The sequence below is a fragment of the Heterodontus francisci genome, chromosome 30 (assembly GCF_036365525.1).
Source record: "Heterodontus francisci isolate sHetFra1 chromosome 30, sHetFra1.hap1, whole genome shotgun sequence".
NCBI classification, from domain to species: domain Eukaryota; kingdom Metazoa; phylum Chordata; class Chondrichthyes; order Heterodontiformes; family Heterodontidae; genus Heterodontus; species Heterodontus francisci.
Genome location: NC_090400.1, coordinates 3750991 through 3768857, shown reverse-complemented (window position 1 = coordinate 3768857; position 17867 = coordinate 3750991). Strand labels below are relative to the sequence as shown.

Here is a 17867-nt window from a genome sequence, read left to right as displayed (position 1 = left end):
GGAGGCAGAGAGAGAGCGAGGGGGAGGCAGAGAGAGAGCGAGGGGGAGGCAGAGAGAGAGCGAGGGGGAGGCAGAGAGAGAGCGAGGGGGAGGCAGAGAGAGAGCGAGGGGGAGGCAGAGAGAGAGCGAGGGGGAGGCAGAGAGAGAGCGAGGGGGAGGCAGAGAGAGAGCGAGGGGGAGGCAGAGAGAGAGCGAGGGGGAGGCAGAGAGAGAGCGAGGGGGAGGCAGAGAGAGAGCGAGGGGGAGGCAGAGAGAGAGCGAGGGGGAGGCAGAGAGAGAGCGAGGGGGAGGCAGAGAGAGAGCGAGGGGGAGGCAGAGAGAGAGCGAGGGGGAGGCAGAGAGAGAGCGAGGGGGAGGCAGAGAGAGAGCGAGGGGGAGGCAGAGAGAGAGCGAGGGGGAGGCAGAGAGAGAGCGAGGGGGAGGCAGAGAGAGAGCGAGGGGGAGGCAGAGAGAGAGCGAGGGGGAGGCAGAGAGAGAGCGAGGGGGAGGCAGAGAGAGAGCGAGGGGGAGGCAGAGAGAGAGCGAGGGGGAGGCAGAGAGAGAGCGAGGGGGAGGCAGAGAGAGAGCGAGGGGGAGGCAGAGAGAGAGCGAGGGGGAGGCAGAGAGAGAGCGAGGGGGAGGCAGAGAGAGAGCGAGGGGGAGGCAGAGAGAGAGCGAGGGGGAGGCAGAGAGAGAGCGAGGGGGAGGCAGAGAGAGAGCGAGGGGGAGGCAGAGAGAGAGCGAGGGGGAGGCAGAGAGAGAGCGAGGGGGAGGCAGAGAGAGAGCGAGGGGGAGGCAGAGAGAGAGCGAGGGGGAGGCAGAGAGAGAGCGAGGGGGAGGCAGAGAGAGAGCGAGGGGGAGGCAGAGAGAGAGCGAGGGGGAGGCAGAGAGAGAGCGAGGGGGAGGCAGAGAGAGAGCGAGGGGGAGGCAGAGAGAGAGCGAGGGGGAGGCAGAGAGAGAGCGAGGGGGAGGCAGAGAGAGAGCGAGGGGGAGGCAGAGAGAGAGCGAGGGGGAGGCAGAGAGAGAGCGAGGGGGAGGCAGAGAGAGAGCGAGGGGGAGGCAGAGAGAGAGCGAGGGGGAGGCAGAGAGAGAGCGAGGGGGAGGCAGAGCGAGAGCGAGGGGGAGGCAGAGAGAGAGCGAGGGGGAGGCAGAGAGAGAGCGAGGGGGAGGCAGAGAGAGAGCGAGGGGGAGGCAGAGAGAGTGCGAGGGGGGGTAGAGAGAGTGCGAGGGGGGGTAGAGGGGCAGAGAGGGGAGGGGCAGAGAGGGGAGGGGCAGAGAGGGGAGGGGCAGAGAGCGGAGGGGCAGAGAGCGGAGGGGCAGAGAGCGGAGGGGCAGAGAGCGGAGGGGCAGAGAGCGGAGGGGCAGAGAGCGGAGGGGCAGAGAGCGGAGGGGCAGAGAGCGGAGGGGCAGAGAGCGGAGGGGCAGAGAGAGGACACAGAGATTTTTTCCTTTCAAAGAAGTGCCTCTATATTCTAAAAGCCACTACCACAAGTACTGTGAGACTACCTTCGCAAAATAATGTGGAGGTACACTACCCAAATGGCAATGAGTTGTGAAAGGTGCTTGCCTTGTCCTATACGAACATACGAATTAGGAGCAGGAGTAGGACATTCGGCCCCTTGAGCCTGCTCCAGGATTTCATAAGATCACAGCTGATCTGATTGCGGCCTCAATTCTACATTTTTGTCTATCTGCTAAAAACCTTTAACTCCCTTGTCAATCAAGAATCTATCTTACTCAGCCTGAAAAATGACCCTGCCTCCACTGAGGAGAAAAAATCTCCTCATCTCTGTCTTTAAAGGGAGACCCTTAATTTTAAAAATGTGTCCCCGAGTTCACGTCTCTCCCATAAGGGGAAACGTCCCCTCAGCATCAATTCTGTCAAGTTCCCTCATGATCTTACATGTTTCAAAGAGATCACTTCTCATCCTTCTAAACTTCAATGGGTATAGGCGCAACCTGTCCAACCTTTCCTAATAAGATAACCCCTTCATCCCATGAATCAATTGAATGAACCTTCTCTGAACTGCTTCCAATGCAATTATATTCATTCTTGAGAACAGAACTGTATGCTGTACTCCAGATGTGGTCTCACCAACACCCTGTACAATTGTAGCAAAACTTCCCTACTTTTATATTGCCTTCCCCTTGCAATAAATAGCAACATTCCATATGCCTTCCCACTCACTTGCTGTACCTGCATAGTAACTTGTTGTGAATCATGTATCAGCACACCCAATCCCTCTGTACCACCGATTCCCACAATCTCTCTCCATTTAAATAATATACAGCTTTTCTATTCTTCCGGCCAAAGTGGACATGTTCACATTTTTTTACATTATACTCCATCTGCCAATTTTTTCCCCACTCACTGAACCTTTGCAGACTCTGTATGTCCTCTTCACAACTTACTATCTTACCTATCTTTGTATCATCGGCAAATTTAGCTCCATACATTCGGTCCCTTCATCCGTATCATTGATATAGATTATAAATAGTTGAGGCCCCAGCACTGATCCCTGTGGCACTGCATTAGTTCCAGCTTACCAACCTGAAAATGTTCCAATTATCCCTACTCTCTGCTTCCTGTTAGCTAACCAATTCTCTATCCATGCTAATATGTTACCCTCATGAGCTCTTATTTTGTGTAGTAACCTTTGATGTGACACCTTATCAAATGCCAAATACATCTACAGGTTCCCCTTATTCACCTTGCTTGTTACTTCCTCAAAGGACTCTAATAAACTATGCTGACACTGCCTGTTCGCATTAAGAGCTTCTAAGTGCCCTGCTATAACCTCCTTAATAATAGATTCTAGCATTTTCCCAATGACAGATGTTAAGCTAACTGGCCTGTAGTTTTCTGCTTTCTGCCTCCCTCTTTTCTTGAAAAGAGGAGTTACATTTGCTATTTTTCAATCTGATGGGACCTTTCCAGAATCTAGGGAATTTTAGAAAATTACAACCAATGCATCTACTATCTCAGCAGCTACTTCTTTAAGACCCTAGAATGCATCAGGACCTGGGGATTTGTCAGCCTTTAGTTCTAATAGTTTTCTCAGTACCCTTTCCCTGGTGATTGTAATTGTTTTAGGTTCCTCCCTCCCTTTCACCTCTTGATTTACAAGTATTTCTGGGATGTTACTTGAGTCTTCTATAGTGAAGACAGACACAAAATATCTGTTCAACGCTTCTGCCATTTCTTTATTTCCCATTAATTCCCCAGTCTCACTCTCTAGGTTTTAAAATTCTCTACAATCTTCTGACCTACCACTAACCTACACAGAATTGTACACTTTTCCTTTCAATTTGATACTAGACCTTAACTTCCTTAGTTCGCCACAGACGGTGCATCCTTCTCATAGTCTTTCCCATTTTTTAGTTTAGTTTAGAATTAGAATTAGAACATTACAGCGCAGTACAGGCCCTTCGGCCCTCGATGTTGCGCCGATCATCTGACCTACACTATTCCATTTTCATCCATATGTCTATCCAATGACCATTTAAATGCCCTTAAAGTTGGCGAGTCTACTACTGTTGCAGGCAGGGCGTTCCACGCCCCTACTACTCTGAGTAAAGAAACTACCTCTGACATCTGTCCTATATCTTTCACCCCTCAACTTAAAGCTATGTCCCCTCGTGTTTGCCATCATCATCCGAGGAAAAAGACTCTCACTATCCACCCTATCTAACCCTCTGATTATCTTGTATGTCTCTATTAAGTCACCTCTCCTCCTCCTTCTCTCCAACGAAAACAACCCCAAGTCCCTCAGCCTTTCCTCGTAAGACCTTCCCTCCATACCAGGCAACATCCTAGTAAATCTCCTCTGCACCCTTTCCAAAGCTTCCACATCCTTCCTATAATGCGGTGACCAGAACTGCACGCAATACTCAAGGTGCGGCCTCACCAGAGTTTCGTGGCTCCGAAACTCGATCCCCCTACTAATAAAAGCTAACACACCATATGCCTTCTTAACAGCCCTATTAACCTGGGTAGCAACTTTCAGGGATTTATGTACCTGGACACCAAGATCTCTCTGCTCATCTACACTACCAAGAATCTTCCCATTAGCCCAGTACTCTGCATTGCTGTTACTCCTTCCAAAGTGAATCACCTCACACTTCTCCGCATTAAACTCCATTTGCCATCTCTCAGCCCAGCTCTACAGCCTATCTATGTCCCTCTGTACCCTACAACACCCTTCGACACTGTCCACAACTCCACCGACCTTCGTGTCATCCGCAAATTTACTAACCCACCCTTCTACACCCTCATCCAGGTCATTTATAAAAATGACAAACAGCAGTGGCCCCAAAACAGAACCTTGCGGTACACCACTAGTAAACTAAACTCCAGGATGAACATTTGCCATCAACCACCACCCTCTGTCTTCTTTCAGCTAGCCAATTTCTGATCCAAAGCTCTAAATCACCTTCAACCCCATACTTCCGTATTTTCTGCAATAGTCTACCGTGGGGAACCTTATCAAACGCCTTACTGAAATCCATATACACCACATCCACGGCTTTACCCTCATCCACCTGCTTGGTCACCTTCTCGAAAAACTCAATAAGGTTTGTGAGGCACGACCTACCTTTCACAAAACCGTGCTGACTATCGCAAATGAACTTATTCTTTTCAAGATGATTATAAATCCTATCTCTTATAACCCTTTCCAACATTTTACCCACAACCGAAGTAAGGCTCACAGGTCTATAATTACCAGGGCTGTCTCTACTCCCCTTCTTGAACAAGGGGACAACATTTGCTATCCTCCAGTCCTCCGGCACTAGTTTAATTTAGTTTAGAGATACAGCACTGAAACAGGCCCTTCGGCTCACCGAGTCTGTGCCGACCATTAACCACCCATTTATACTAATCCTACACTAATCCCATATTCGTACCACATCCTCACCTACCTATACTAGGGGCAATTTACAATGGCCAATTTACCTATCAACCTGCAAGTCTTTGGCATGTGGGAGGAAACCCACGCAGACACAGGGAGAACTTGCAAACTCCACACAGGCAGTATCCAGAATTGAACCCGGGTCACTGGAGCTGTGAGGCTGCGGTGCTAACCACTGCGCCGCCCTGTGCCATTGGAATGCATCTTTGTTGAGTGTTATGAAATATCGCCTTAAATGTCTGCCATGCATCTCTACTGCACTACCTTTGAACCTAGTTTCCCAGTTCACTTTAGCTAGCTCTGCCTTCATACCCTTGTAATTGCCTTTATTTAAGTTTAAAACACTAGTCTTCGACCCACATTTCACATCCTCAAACTGAATGTGAAACCGATTCACACTGGGTAGGAGAACTGGCTCAATATCCTCCAGGCTGTAGGAAGACAAACAGCAGCTCCTGAAAGCGCTGCATTGTATAACTGGTGGGATGTGGTTGTGCCCATGCTGCAGTCAGAAGAATGGTGGCACTCACACGGCTTACAGTGAATTATCTTCTCACCATGTTGCTCAAGGTACCTGCTGCTCACCAAGTAAGCAAAAAAACCTGTAAGCAAGGTCTTTGTGGGTTTGAAGTGGCTGCAAGATGACACCGCAGCCAGTGGAGATTCAGATACAACCAGTGGGGGATTTAGAATAAGCAACTAGGCAAGCCACACACAATGTTTTTAACAAAGTTTTTTAAATGACTATTTTCCACACTTGGAGCAGTAAATGAGAACAAGATTGGAAGGACAAGTTTAAGGCATGCGATGCCTCTGTGGGCTTACAGAGGGAAATGCACATGCAGAACAACAAAAATACATTCTTATTAGCTTTCCCTTACAGGCTATAGCATTTGTTGGCCTCTGCTACTTACAGCATACTGTCATGGAAGTGTAGTTTTTTTCTGTTGAAGACTCTGTTTAAAAACAGTGTGCCTTTAAAAACTAAGAGGCACAGTATGCCAGCTGCACCTGTTTCCTAGCCACAGCAAGGGAGGTCACATGATGTACTGTAACTTTTAACTGTGTGTAAAACTGGCTAAGACCGATTTGAACTGGAGACAAATGAAGTGTGCTGTATACTGAAAAGAAGCTGACTATATCTCAGCAGAGAAAATCTACATTCAGCTCAGACTGTGTTTGCCTAAGGAGGAATAAACCCCTGAAAAAGAACACTTTGCATTGTTGGAGGTAATAAATTCTGTTTTACTTTGAAACTCTAAGAAGTATGTTACAGACGTGGCTCTCCCTTTTGCCTATTTGCGTTTGCTGGAATTCTCAGTAAAGTTTTTACCAAAAGACTGCTGATTTTAAAATCCAAGTAAACCTATTGCTGTCATTCTCGTTGAAAGAACTGTGACGCCTGCTGCAACTGAAATATTTTGAATGCCTATCTATTAAAAACTGTTTTGTCAAATTCGCCTGGAGACTTCGAGTGGCATCTGGTTACTCTACTCTGGGATAGCTCATCAACCGGGAACGTAACTCACCAGACTTACAACCCAGTTACTTATTGTATTCCTAAGAAACACTATTTTTAAGAAACAGTTTAGTTTAGAGATACAGCCCTTCGGCCCACCGAGTCTGTGCCGACCATCAACCGCCCATTTATACTAATCCTACACTAATTCCATATTCCTACCACATCCCCACCTGTCCCTATATTTCCCTACCACCTACCTATACAATTTATAATGGCCAATTAACCTATTAACCTGCAAGTCTTTTGGCATGTGGGAGGAAACAGGAGCACCCGGAGGAAACCCACGCAGACACAGGGAGAACTTGCAAACTCCACACAGGCAGTACCCAGACTTGAACCCGGGTCGCTGGAGCTGTGAGGCTGCAGTGCTAACCACTGCGCCACTGTGCCGCCCTAGTTTTTGAATGTATGTGTGTGAGCATGAGGTTAGGTTAAATAAGAAGTTATAAGGTCTTTAGACATAAATTTAAGTTCTGAAGAAGGGTCACTGACCCGAAACGTTAACTCTGCTTCTCTTTTCACAGATGCTGCCAGACCTGCTGAGTGGTTCCGGCATTTCTTGTTTTTATTTCAGATTTCCAGCATCCGCAGTATTTTGCTTTTAATTTATCTTAGTAGTGTTAAGATTTAGTTTTTTCATAAATAGTTAATTTGTTGTTGTTTAAATATACCTGGTTTGGTGCATTTTATTCTGGGGATTAATAAAGTGTTTAATTTGACTCTTTTCCGGTCAGGTGGGAAAACTTTAATAATATGCTGCGACCTGTGGAGTATTGGGACTGAATTGACAGTGCATTGCTCCCGCCTCGGTCATAACAACACAAAGACAAACTGCTCACATAAGTGGAACACTATCAAATGTTTATTATTATTCTGTGAATATCTCTTTGGATGGGTTATGTGGAATGTGAGTTGACACTACCCATATATTTCAATGTACCCCATTGTTTGTAGGATCAGCACACAAGAAGTTAAAACAGCTTTCAGTTCCATTCAACAAGGAACACGGAACAGCGAATCAGGCCAAGCTGAAGGAATGGGAAAGTCATTCACATCCATGTATTGAAGGTCTGGGACATGTTGTTTGTCACTATATAGTAATAAAGAGATTAAAGTGCTTGGGTGAACCATGTAACCATGGTAACGGAATTATTGGGAGAGAATGATGCACATGAATGTAACTTCTCGACTCCATGTTATCTTTAGTTTGCATTGTGTGTTTTAATGTATTATAGTTTAGTGTTAGTATTCAAGGAATATAGAGATCAAAAGTAGAATCAATATAAGTAGTTAGAGCAAACAACTGTGTACTGGAACTGTGAAGCTTGGTATAAGTTCTTAGAGTAAATTGTGAACTTAATAAAGAATCGTACAACCAAATGGAATCGTATTGTTGGATTTGACTGAGTACTCATGTTGGATGGTGTAACGTGAGTTTGTGAAATCTGTGGTTGTTACAACTGATGTCTATGTTTAAAACAATGAAAGAAAATAGAACAGGAAAACAGTTGAACAGGTTACACCTCAAGTCGCTAGAACACTGACTCAGTGTTTGCTGTGACTGCATGATAGCTGAATACTGATAAATATATAACTCAGCTCAAGTGGAGCATAACCTCCAGCAACGACTGGTTGGGTTGAATGGCCTGTTTCTGTGCTGTATATTCTATGTAAAACTCACATTGTGTTTTAAGCTAAGATATTCAATTACTGGTTTGATTAGGTGTGACACAGGAGGCTTGTTACAAAAATTCAGGATTATGGTAGGAGGAAATGCAGCAACAATAGACAGGAAATAAATGGTTTGGGTAAATGGATGCAGCACTGATTGGAGAAGGTTTGGAAGAAGTGTACCCCAGGGGTCAGTTCTCGATCCATTTTGAGCTTAAGGAATTCGATGTCAAAATTTGCAGCTGACAAAATGTAGCAGGCTTGGCAAACAGCAAGAAAGACTGTTGACGATGCAATTTAATGTGGAGAAATGTGGAGTATTACATTTTAAGAGTAAAAATAAAAATTGAAAGTATAAAAATGGAAAGATATTGAAAAAAGAGAAAACACTTATATAGTGCTTTTCACAACTACCAGATGTCTCAAAGCGCTTTTCAGCCACTGAAGTACTTTTTGAAATGTAGTCACTGCTGTAATGCAGGAAACGTGGCAGCCAATCTTGCGCACAGCAAACTGTTGATTTAGGGATAAATATTGGCCAGGACAGCAGGCAAACTTCCCTGCTCTTCTTTGAAATAGTGTTTTGGGATCTTTTACGTCTACCAGAGCAAGACAGTGTGGAACATTTTCAGCAGCGCACTAGAGTGTCAGCCTTGATTTTGTGCTCAGGTCCTGGAGTGGGACTTGAACCCAGACCTTGTGACTCAGAGGCGAGAGCACTACCAATTGAGCCACCGCTAACAGAAGGGCATGAATACACAATACCAAGGTTCAAATACATAATTCCCTAAAACTGCAAATACAGGCAGATGAAGCCATAAAAAGTTTGACAAAATTGAGTTTTATAAATAGGGGCCTAAATGACAACAGTAAAGAAATAATGATGAATTTGTATACAGTAATAGTTAGGTCTAAGTTTGAGTACTATGTGGGCACATTTTTGTGTGCCCCATTATAGAAAGGACATTAAAGCCATAGAGAGCACACTGTGTAGATTCACCCAGGATGATACTAGGGATAGAGAAATGGTTATGAAGAGAGACTTAAAGCACCAGAGGGGAGATTTTTGTAGAGCCCTTTAGGAGCTAAAGAGTCTCCAAGGTGGTCCATATGGGTCTTAAGCTGCAATGCTGGTTTAGCCTGCTTTTAATACAAGATGCCACCTTGGTAAAGGAGTTGAAGTCAGCTCTGGGAACAGCTGCCTGGAGGCTTGCTAAACAGCGAATTGCCAATTAAATTGTCTGCTATTGCTCATTAAAGTGAATATCGCATTTTGGTGGCAAGCGCTTCAAGGAAGACCACTGTCTACCATCCTCCTAACGGAAAAGCAACCATTTACTATGACTCACAGATTTCCATCCTGAAGTCATTTTTAAAAATCCAGTTGGGCACTGACCCCCCTATTTTTGTTTTATGTTGTACCTTATCAAATGCTTGCTTAAAGTTCATGTAAACAACATCGACCACATTCCCTTCACCAACCTTCTCTGTTACTTGAGTGAAATAAATGAGGAGGACAGAGTAAATAAGGCCAGTAGGACTAAGAGGAAGAGCAGGCAGGGAGATGTTGCTGAGCACAGCGGGACTGGTGGTCTGAAGTGCATTTGTTTCAATGCGAGAAGTGTAACAGGTAAGGCAGATGAATTTAGAGCTTGGATTAGTACTTGGAAATATGATGTTGTTGCTGTTACAGAGACTTGGTTGAGGGAAGGGCAGGATTGGCAGCTAAATGTTCCAGGATTTAGAAGCTTCAGGCAGGATAGAGGGGGATGTAAAAGGGGTGGGGGAGTTGCATTACTGGTTAAGGAGAATATCACAGCTGTACTGCGGGAGGACACCTCGGAGGGGTCATGCAGCAAGGCAAGATGGGTGGAGCTCAGCAATATGAAGGGTGCAGTCACGATGTTGGGGGTTTACTACAGGCCTCCCAACAGCCAGTGGGAGGTAGAGGAGCAGATATGTAGACAGATTTTGGAAAGATGTAACGGTAACAGGGTTGTGGTGGTGGGTGATTTTAACTTCCCCTATATTGACTGGGACTCACTTAGTGCTAGGGGCTTGGATGGGGCAGAATTTGTGAGGAGCATCCAGGAGGGCTTCTTGAAACAGTATGTAGATAGTCCAACTAGGGATGGGGCCATTCTGGACCTGGTATTGGGGAATGAGCCCCGCCAGGCGGTCGAAGTTTCAGTAGGGCAGCATTTCGGGAACAGTGACCATAATTCCGTAAGTTTTAAGGTACTTGTGGATAAGGATAAGAGTAGTCCTCGGGTGAAGGTGCTAAATTGGGGGAAGGCTAATTATAACAATATTAGGCAGGAACTGAAGAATTTAGATTGGGGGCGGCTGTTTGAGGGTAAATCAACATCTGACATGTGGGAGTCTTTCAAACGTCAGCTGATTAGAATCCAGGACCAGCATGTTCCTGTGAGGAAGAAGGATAAGTTTGGCAAGTTTCGGGAACCTTGGATAACGCGGGATATTGTGAGCCTAGTCAAAAAGAAAAAGGAAGCATTTGTAAGGGCTGGAAGGCTAGGAACAGACGAAGCACTTGACGAATATAAAGACAGTAGGAAGGAACTTAAGCAAGGAGTTAGGAGGGCTAAAAGGGGTCATGAAAAGTCATTGGCAAACAGGATTAAGGAAAATCCCAAGGCTTTTTATATGTATATAAAGAGCAAGAGGGTAACCAGGGAAAGGGTTGGCCCACTCAAGGACAGAGATGGGAATCTATATGTGGAGCCAGAGGAAATGGGCGAGGTGCTAAATGAGTACTTTGGATCAGTAGTCACCAAAGAGAAGGACTTGGTGGATGATGAGCCTAGGGAAGGGAGTGCAGATAGTCTCAGTCATCTCATTATCAAAAAGGAGGTGGTGTTGGGTGTCTTGCAAAGCATTAAGTTAGATAATTCCCCAGGGCCTGATGGGATCTACCACAGAATACTGAGGGAGGCAAGGGAGGAAATTGCTGGGGCCTTGACAGAAATCTTTGCATCCTCATTGGCTACAGGTGAGGTCCCAGAGGACTGGAGAATAGTCAATGTTGCTCCTTTGTTTAAGAAGGGTAGCAAGGATAATCCAGAAAATTACAGGCCGGTGAGCGTAACGCCAGTGGGAGGGCAACTATTAGAGAGGATTATTCGGGACAGGATTTACTCCCATTTGGAAACAAACGAACTTATTAGCAAGAGACAGCAGGTTTTGTGAAGGGGAGGTCATGTCTTACTAATTTGATTGGGTTTTTTGAGGAAGTGACGAAGATGATTGATGAAGGAAAGGCAGTGGATGTTATCTATATGGACTTCAGTAAAGCCTTTGACAAGGTCCCTCATGGCAGACTGGTATAAAAGGTAAAGTCACACGGGATCAGAGGTGAGCTGGCAAGATGGATACAGAACTGGCTCGGTCATAGAAGACAGAGGGTATCAGTGGATGGGTGTTTTTCTGAATGGAGGAATGTGACTAGTGGTGTTCCGCAGGGATCAGTGCTGGGACCTTTGCTGTTTGTAGTATATATAAACGATTTGGAGAAAAATGTAGCTGGTCTGATTAGTAAGTTTGCGGACGACACAAAGGTTGGTGGAGTTGCGGATAATGATGAGGATTGTCAGAGGATACAGCAGGATATAGATCGGTTGGAGACTTGGGCGGAGAAATGGCAGATGGAGTTTAATCCGGACAAATGTGTGATAATGCATTTTGGAAGGTCTAATGCAGGTGGGAGGTATACAGTAAATGGCAGAACCCTTAGGAGTATTGACAGGCAGAGAGATGTGGGCGTACAGGCCCACAGGTCACTGAAAGTGGCAACGCATGTGGATAAGGTAGTCAAGAAGGCATACGGCATGCTTGCCTTCATCGGTCGGGGCATAGAGTATAAAAATTGGTAAGTCATGTTGCAGCTGTACAGAACTTTAGTTAGGCCACACTTAGAATATTGCGTGCAATTCTGGTCGTCACACTACCAGAAGGACGTGGAGGCTTTGGAGAGGGTACAGAGGAGGTTTACCAGGATGTTGCCTGGTCTGGAGGGCATTAGCTATGAGGAATGAGGAGAGATTGGTAAAACTCGGATTGTTTTCACTGGAACGACGGAGGTGGAGGGGCGACATGATAGAGGTTTACAAAGTTATGAGCGGCATGGACAGAGTGGATAGTCAGAAGCTTTTTCCCAGGGTGGAAGAGTCAGTTACTAGGGGACATACGTTTAAGGTGCGAGGGCCAAAGTTTAGAGAGGATGTGCGAGGCAAGTTTTTTACACAGAGGGTGGTGAGTGCCTGGAATTTGCTGCCAGGGGAGGTGGTGGAAGCAGGTACGATAGCAACGTTTAAGAGACATCTTGACAAATACATGAATAGGAAGGGAATAGAGTGATATGGGCCCTGGACGTGCAGAAGGTTTTAGTTTAGACAGGCATCAAGATCGGCGCAGGCTTGGAGGGCCGAATGGCCTGTTCCTGTGCTGTACTGTTCTTTGTTCAACAAAAAATTCAATTAGATTAGTCAAGCATGATTTGCCTTTTACAAATCCATGCTGGCTATCTTTAATTAACACAAACCTAGAGTGTAGAACTTGGGGTGGGGGGTGAGGGGGGGGTGCCCAGTCTCAGAATAAGGGGTCGACCATTTAGGACTGAGATGAGGAGAAATGTCTTCACTCAATGGGTTGTGAACATTGGAATTCTCTACTGCAGAGAGCTGTGGGTGCTCAGTCATTGAGTATATTCAAGTTGGAGATCAATGGGTTTTTGGCTACTAAGGGAGTCAAGGAATAGGAGGATAGTGTGGGAAGGTCCAGCTGAGGTAGAAGATCAACCATGATCTTACTAAATGACGGCGCAGGCTCAAGGGGCCTAACGGCCTTCTCCTGCTCCTATTTCTTATATATGGCTCCACAAAGTTTTTGTCTCATCAACACTTGAATGCCAAACCTGCAGGTTCTGGTTTAGCAGTTCCAGGCAAGTTGAAATTATGGTAAACAGCAATTAGGACCAAAATTGCATGGCAATTGCAGTGTCAAGAAAACCCGATATGCCAAATGAGAAATATTAATTTCATCGGATGGAAACTTACATTAAACTCTTAATGGAGAAAATCTTGCAGTTAACTTTTTTTTAAAAACAAGCAGCCAAGATGATCACCGCAATTTGCATCTGAAATACCAGGAGTGTGAACTGGAGACAAAAGCCTAACAAGAAGCCCAGCCAGAACAATGCTTTGGCTAACTGAGTATATTATTCAGATCAGCCTTGTTAGTGGGACATTCAAAGTCATCCTGAGACATTCATAAGTGGAGACGTCCCTCTGGAGGTAAACAATGAAAACACCACCTGAGAGAGCTTTTGGGTTTTAGACTTTGGTCCTCATTAAAAACAAAGGGAATTGAGAGAACAATGTTCCGATGAAGGGTCACTGACCCGAAAAGTTAACTCTGCTTCTCTTTCCACAGATGCTGCCAGACCTGCTGAGTGGTTCCAGCATTTCTTGTTTTTATTTCAGATTTCCAGCATCCGCAGTATTTTGCTTTTATTATATGAGAGAACAATGTGACTGTCTGTCCATCTCTGAAAAAACTGGAAGTTTTGTTTCACACACACAGATGACAAGCAGAAACTGAGACTACAGCAGAGAAAGCTGTGTGCCTCCCTTCCTTTTGTTACGACCAGGTAATGCAGGGGTCTTGGGCTTCCCGTCAGCCTTTTCCTGGTTTGGCCGTAACAGGGTTTAATTTTTAAAACACCGTGTTTTAGCTTCCCCTCAGTGAGTCCTTGCTCACTGCTCTCTAATTGTAAGGAATCTAATTGAAAAGGAATCAACCAGACAGATTTTCTTAGAGTTATACAAGAAAGGTGTAAGTTTATTAACCTTAAAACTCTAACTCAGTTAAAACTACTAAGAATAAGCGATGCGACCACGCTAGCATGCCTGTGCGATAAACACACACACACACAAGTAGAGACAGAGGAAGAGAAAGAATTAAGGGGGAAAAGGTTTTAACTAATAGATGGAATTCAGTTACTGGTTCTGGGTTGGATGTAAAGTCTTTGATTGAAGTTAAGTTTTGCATTTCTCTGGTACCAGGAGACTGAAGAGCTTGAGTTACTTCCGTGGGTCCCTGGAACTTTGCGAGAGAGAAAGAGAGAGGGAGTTCTCTCTTCTTGAAGTTCAATTGCAATCTCTACCTTTCCATGTCAGGCACAATTTAGAAAGCCCGAGTTCCGAAGAAGGGTCACTGACCCGAAACGTTAACTCTGCTTCTCTTTTCACAGATGCTGCCAGACCTGCTGAGTGGTTCCAGCATTTCTTGTTTTTATTTTAGAAAGCCCCAGGTTGGCCAGCAGGTTAGCCATGTGACTAGCTCCTTGTTTGGAGCAGCCTCGTCTGCGAGGTTTGTGGATTCCTCCAAGCTTACCAGACACTCTCAGTGGGCAGGGGTGGGGGGGGGGGGGGGGGGGTGGGGGCAATGATAGAATCCTAGCGCTTACACATTCAATGACTCTCAATGTCTTTTATCATCACTATTGACAAAACCCATCTGGCTCATTGAATCCGGGGGTACTCCCATTGTCTCTCCATGTCACTGTCTTTTAAAATGCAAATATGCAGCCATGTTTTCAGCCACTGTTCAGCGGTCTTTTTAAAACAAGTTATGTTCAATGTCCAGTAACAGTTCAAAAATAATGTTCAATATGACGAAATTAATATGTTTCATTTTGGCAGGTGTGCTTTCCGTCACACTTACTTTCTCTCTCCGCAGAAAACATCAAGTTTGAAAACCATCTGGGACTGTCGATGCTCCAAGCCTACAGACTGCTACAGCCAGAGACCAGGGGAAGAGAGCCACCTACCAATCTGTCTTCAAGTAAGCAAAGCAAGTCAATCACAAAGCAGGCCAATCATTTTGACCAGCCAAGGACCTCAAGAATAGAGCTTCAGCCAGAAGACTACCGACCCATCTGCTCCACAGATTGTGTATTTAAGTTCCATTTATTCTGGACTCTAATCCAACCACCAAATCTATTTTCCCCTCTGTAATCTATTTGTGTGTGTGATTCTTGTGTGAATGTGTGCGTGAATGTGTAGCATATTTTTGATTACTTTCAGATCGGTTTTTAGATTGTTAAGTATAATAAACTCACCTCTTCCTTGTTTAAACTCAAGAAAACCTATCCGATTGGTTCTTTCATAATCACATTAAAGGTAAAATACTCACGGAGGTGGTAAGCACAACCACTTTTTAAAAAGGAATAAACCCTGTTACGGTCAAATAAGAGGAAGGCAAGAGGGGCGACTGTGACCCCCTCCTCACTTGGCCGTAACACCAGACTTTCAAACAGGCGAGACTTATTAGCACTGCAACCATTTAGTAGCTATTTTCACCCTTTGGCCAAAATAACCCCCAGGACTATTTCCACTGGGGCAGAGAAGGCTAAGAGGAGATTTATTTAAAGGTTTCTAAAAGTATGAAGGGTTTTTATGGGGTGAATGACAAATGCCCCTGGTTGGAGAATCAATGTCAAGGGGGTCATCAATCTAAGATTGTCACTAAGAGTGCATGAAGAGAGTGTTTAGGAAAGTTGTTGTTCTATAGCAGGTTGTGGAAGTCAGGAATATTTTGACACAGGAGGAAGTTGGGACAGGGACCACTGCATCTTTTACAGGAAAATTCAATAAGTATTTGTGTACAGTAAGATGCAAGGCTATGGGGAGCGTGTGGGACAGTGGGATTAGTTTTGGATTGTTCTATCAAAGAACTAACACAGACATGATGGCCAAATGGTCTCCTCCAATCCTGTATAGTTCATGGTTCGGCTGCATGTGATAAAATATTCTTCACAGGCTTAGTTTATTAATCTAAAAACATGGATTTCTTTTCAGAAGTTCTACACAGCTAGAGGTATGAAGTATACGTACAGATTCCAGCTCCTGGTTTCTGGCTCGAAATCTTTCTCTCTGACTTGAAATGATGGAAAGCAGAGAGTCCATCTGTCCCTGGGGAAGTTCAGAGGTCGGAGAAGGACTAGAAGCTGCAACACAGAACCATATTTAGTGAGCATATTTGTAAACAGCACATTAGAAAAGATTTTCCTCGAAGTATATCAAATACCTGCAGCACCAAATCCTTCACTATGGGTTAGGGTTTCCAATAATGGCCAGATGTATTCTGGAAGGCTTCCTGCCTCCAACCAGCCCACCCTCACGCTCCTGCCATTGGTCGCCTGACACATCCATCCTCGTGGCTGAATGCCTTTCCATGCCAATTGAAAAGTTAATCGGCTCTGCGTTACTGATTGGTTGATTCTTGACTGGTGAACCAGCCTTTTTCCCATCTCAGATATTTTTGTATGAAACAAAAATGTTCAGAGAAAATGAAATATTTTTTATTTTTAATATCCCTAAGATTTTTTCTCCTGGGTTGCTTGCAGTTGAAGTCCAGAAGACCAGGGGATCCCTGGAGGGTTGTGAACCCTACCACAGGTACAGAAAACAGAAAGGAAATCTAATTCAAGTAGCTCAGACTACTGATAACACGTGGGTTCACTGTGGGCAGGAAGGAGGGGAGAGAGAGAGAGGCAGAATTGCACATCATCAATATTCAAGTTGCATCTCCTACATGTGTCGTTTACACACTGCCCCTTGGTGACATCATCCATAGACATGGGTCAGCTTTACCATGTATGCTGACAACATCCACCTCTACCATCCCATCACTTCCCTTGACTCCATATCTACCTCGGTGTTGTTGGATTGCCTGCCCAATATCAAACCACGGATGAGCTGGAATTCCTCTAGTTGAACACCGGATGACTAAAGCCATCTTTCTTGGCTCCTGCTAAATACTTTTTACTTTTGCCTCCGATACCATCCCCCCAGCTGCTCAGTCAAGTTGAATTAGACTGTATATAACCTGAGGCCCTGACAAACTTAGACTGACCTTCAAGCCTATGTCCCTAATTGCTGCTTAATTCCACCCCTAGAAGACTGCCAGCTTCCAACCATATTTTTCTTCACAGCTGTGTCAAAAGCCTGACCCCATCCATATTTCACTCCCACGGCTGCTGAAACCATATCCACATTTTTATTGCCTCTAGATGGATTTATCTAATGCCCTTCTCACCGGGCTCCCAAAGATAAACCTTCACAAACTCTAACTTGCCCAAAGCACTACTGCTCACATCATGTCCCACTCAGCTACTTCCATTGGCTACCTGCTTCATCAAGTTCAAGAACCTTATACTGATCTATACATCTTTTTCATAGCTCGCCTCACTGTACTTCTGCAATCCCACCCAACCCTGGATCCTTACCATTCTCCTTCATCCTCTGCCTCTGGCCTTCTGGACCATTCCTTCCCTCCCATCCTATCATTGGTGGCACAGCATTCAGCCATATTGGTTCTGGAGGACACAAATATCATACCAGAAATGTTGGGGAACACAGGGCTTAGTGCGAGAGAGGAACTGAAGGAAATCCGTATTAGTAGAGAAATGGTGTTGGGGAAATTGATGGGATTGAAGGCCGATAAATCCCCAGGGCCTGATAATCTACATCCCTGAGTACTTAAGTAAGTGGCCCTAGAAATAGTGGATGCATTGGTGGTCATCTTCCAAGATTCTATAGACTCTGGAACAGTTCCTACAGATTGGAGGGTAGCTAATGTAACCCCACTATTTAAAAAAGGAGGTAGAGAGAAAACAGGGAATGATAGACCAGTCAGCCTGACGTCAATAGTGGGGAAAATTCTAGAATCCAAAGATTACATAGCAGAGCACTTAGAGAACAGTG

At 45.1% G+C, this 17867-nt stretch overlaps 1 protein-coding gene across 2 annotated transcripts in view; it reads right to left on the bottom strand.

Moving 5' to 3' along the window:
- Positions 1-17867, bottom strand: part of LOC137346547 (protein CASP-like) — a 734295-nt gene that overhangs the window by 45015 nt on the left and 671413 nt on the right. For both annotated transcript variants that reach the window (XM_068010032.1, XM_068010031.1), the window contains one exon: positions 15996-16108. In XM_068010032.1, the coding sequence (XP_067866133.1) occupies positions 15996-16108 (113 nt within the window). The remainder of the gene's footprint in view (positions 1-15995; positions 16109-17867) is intronic.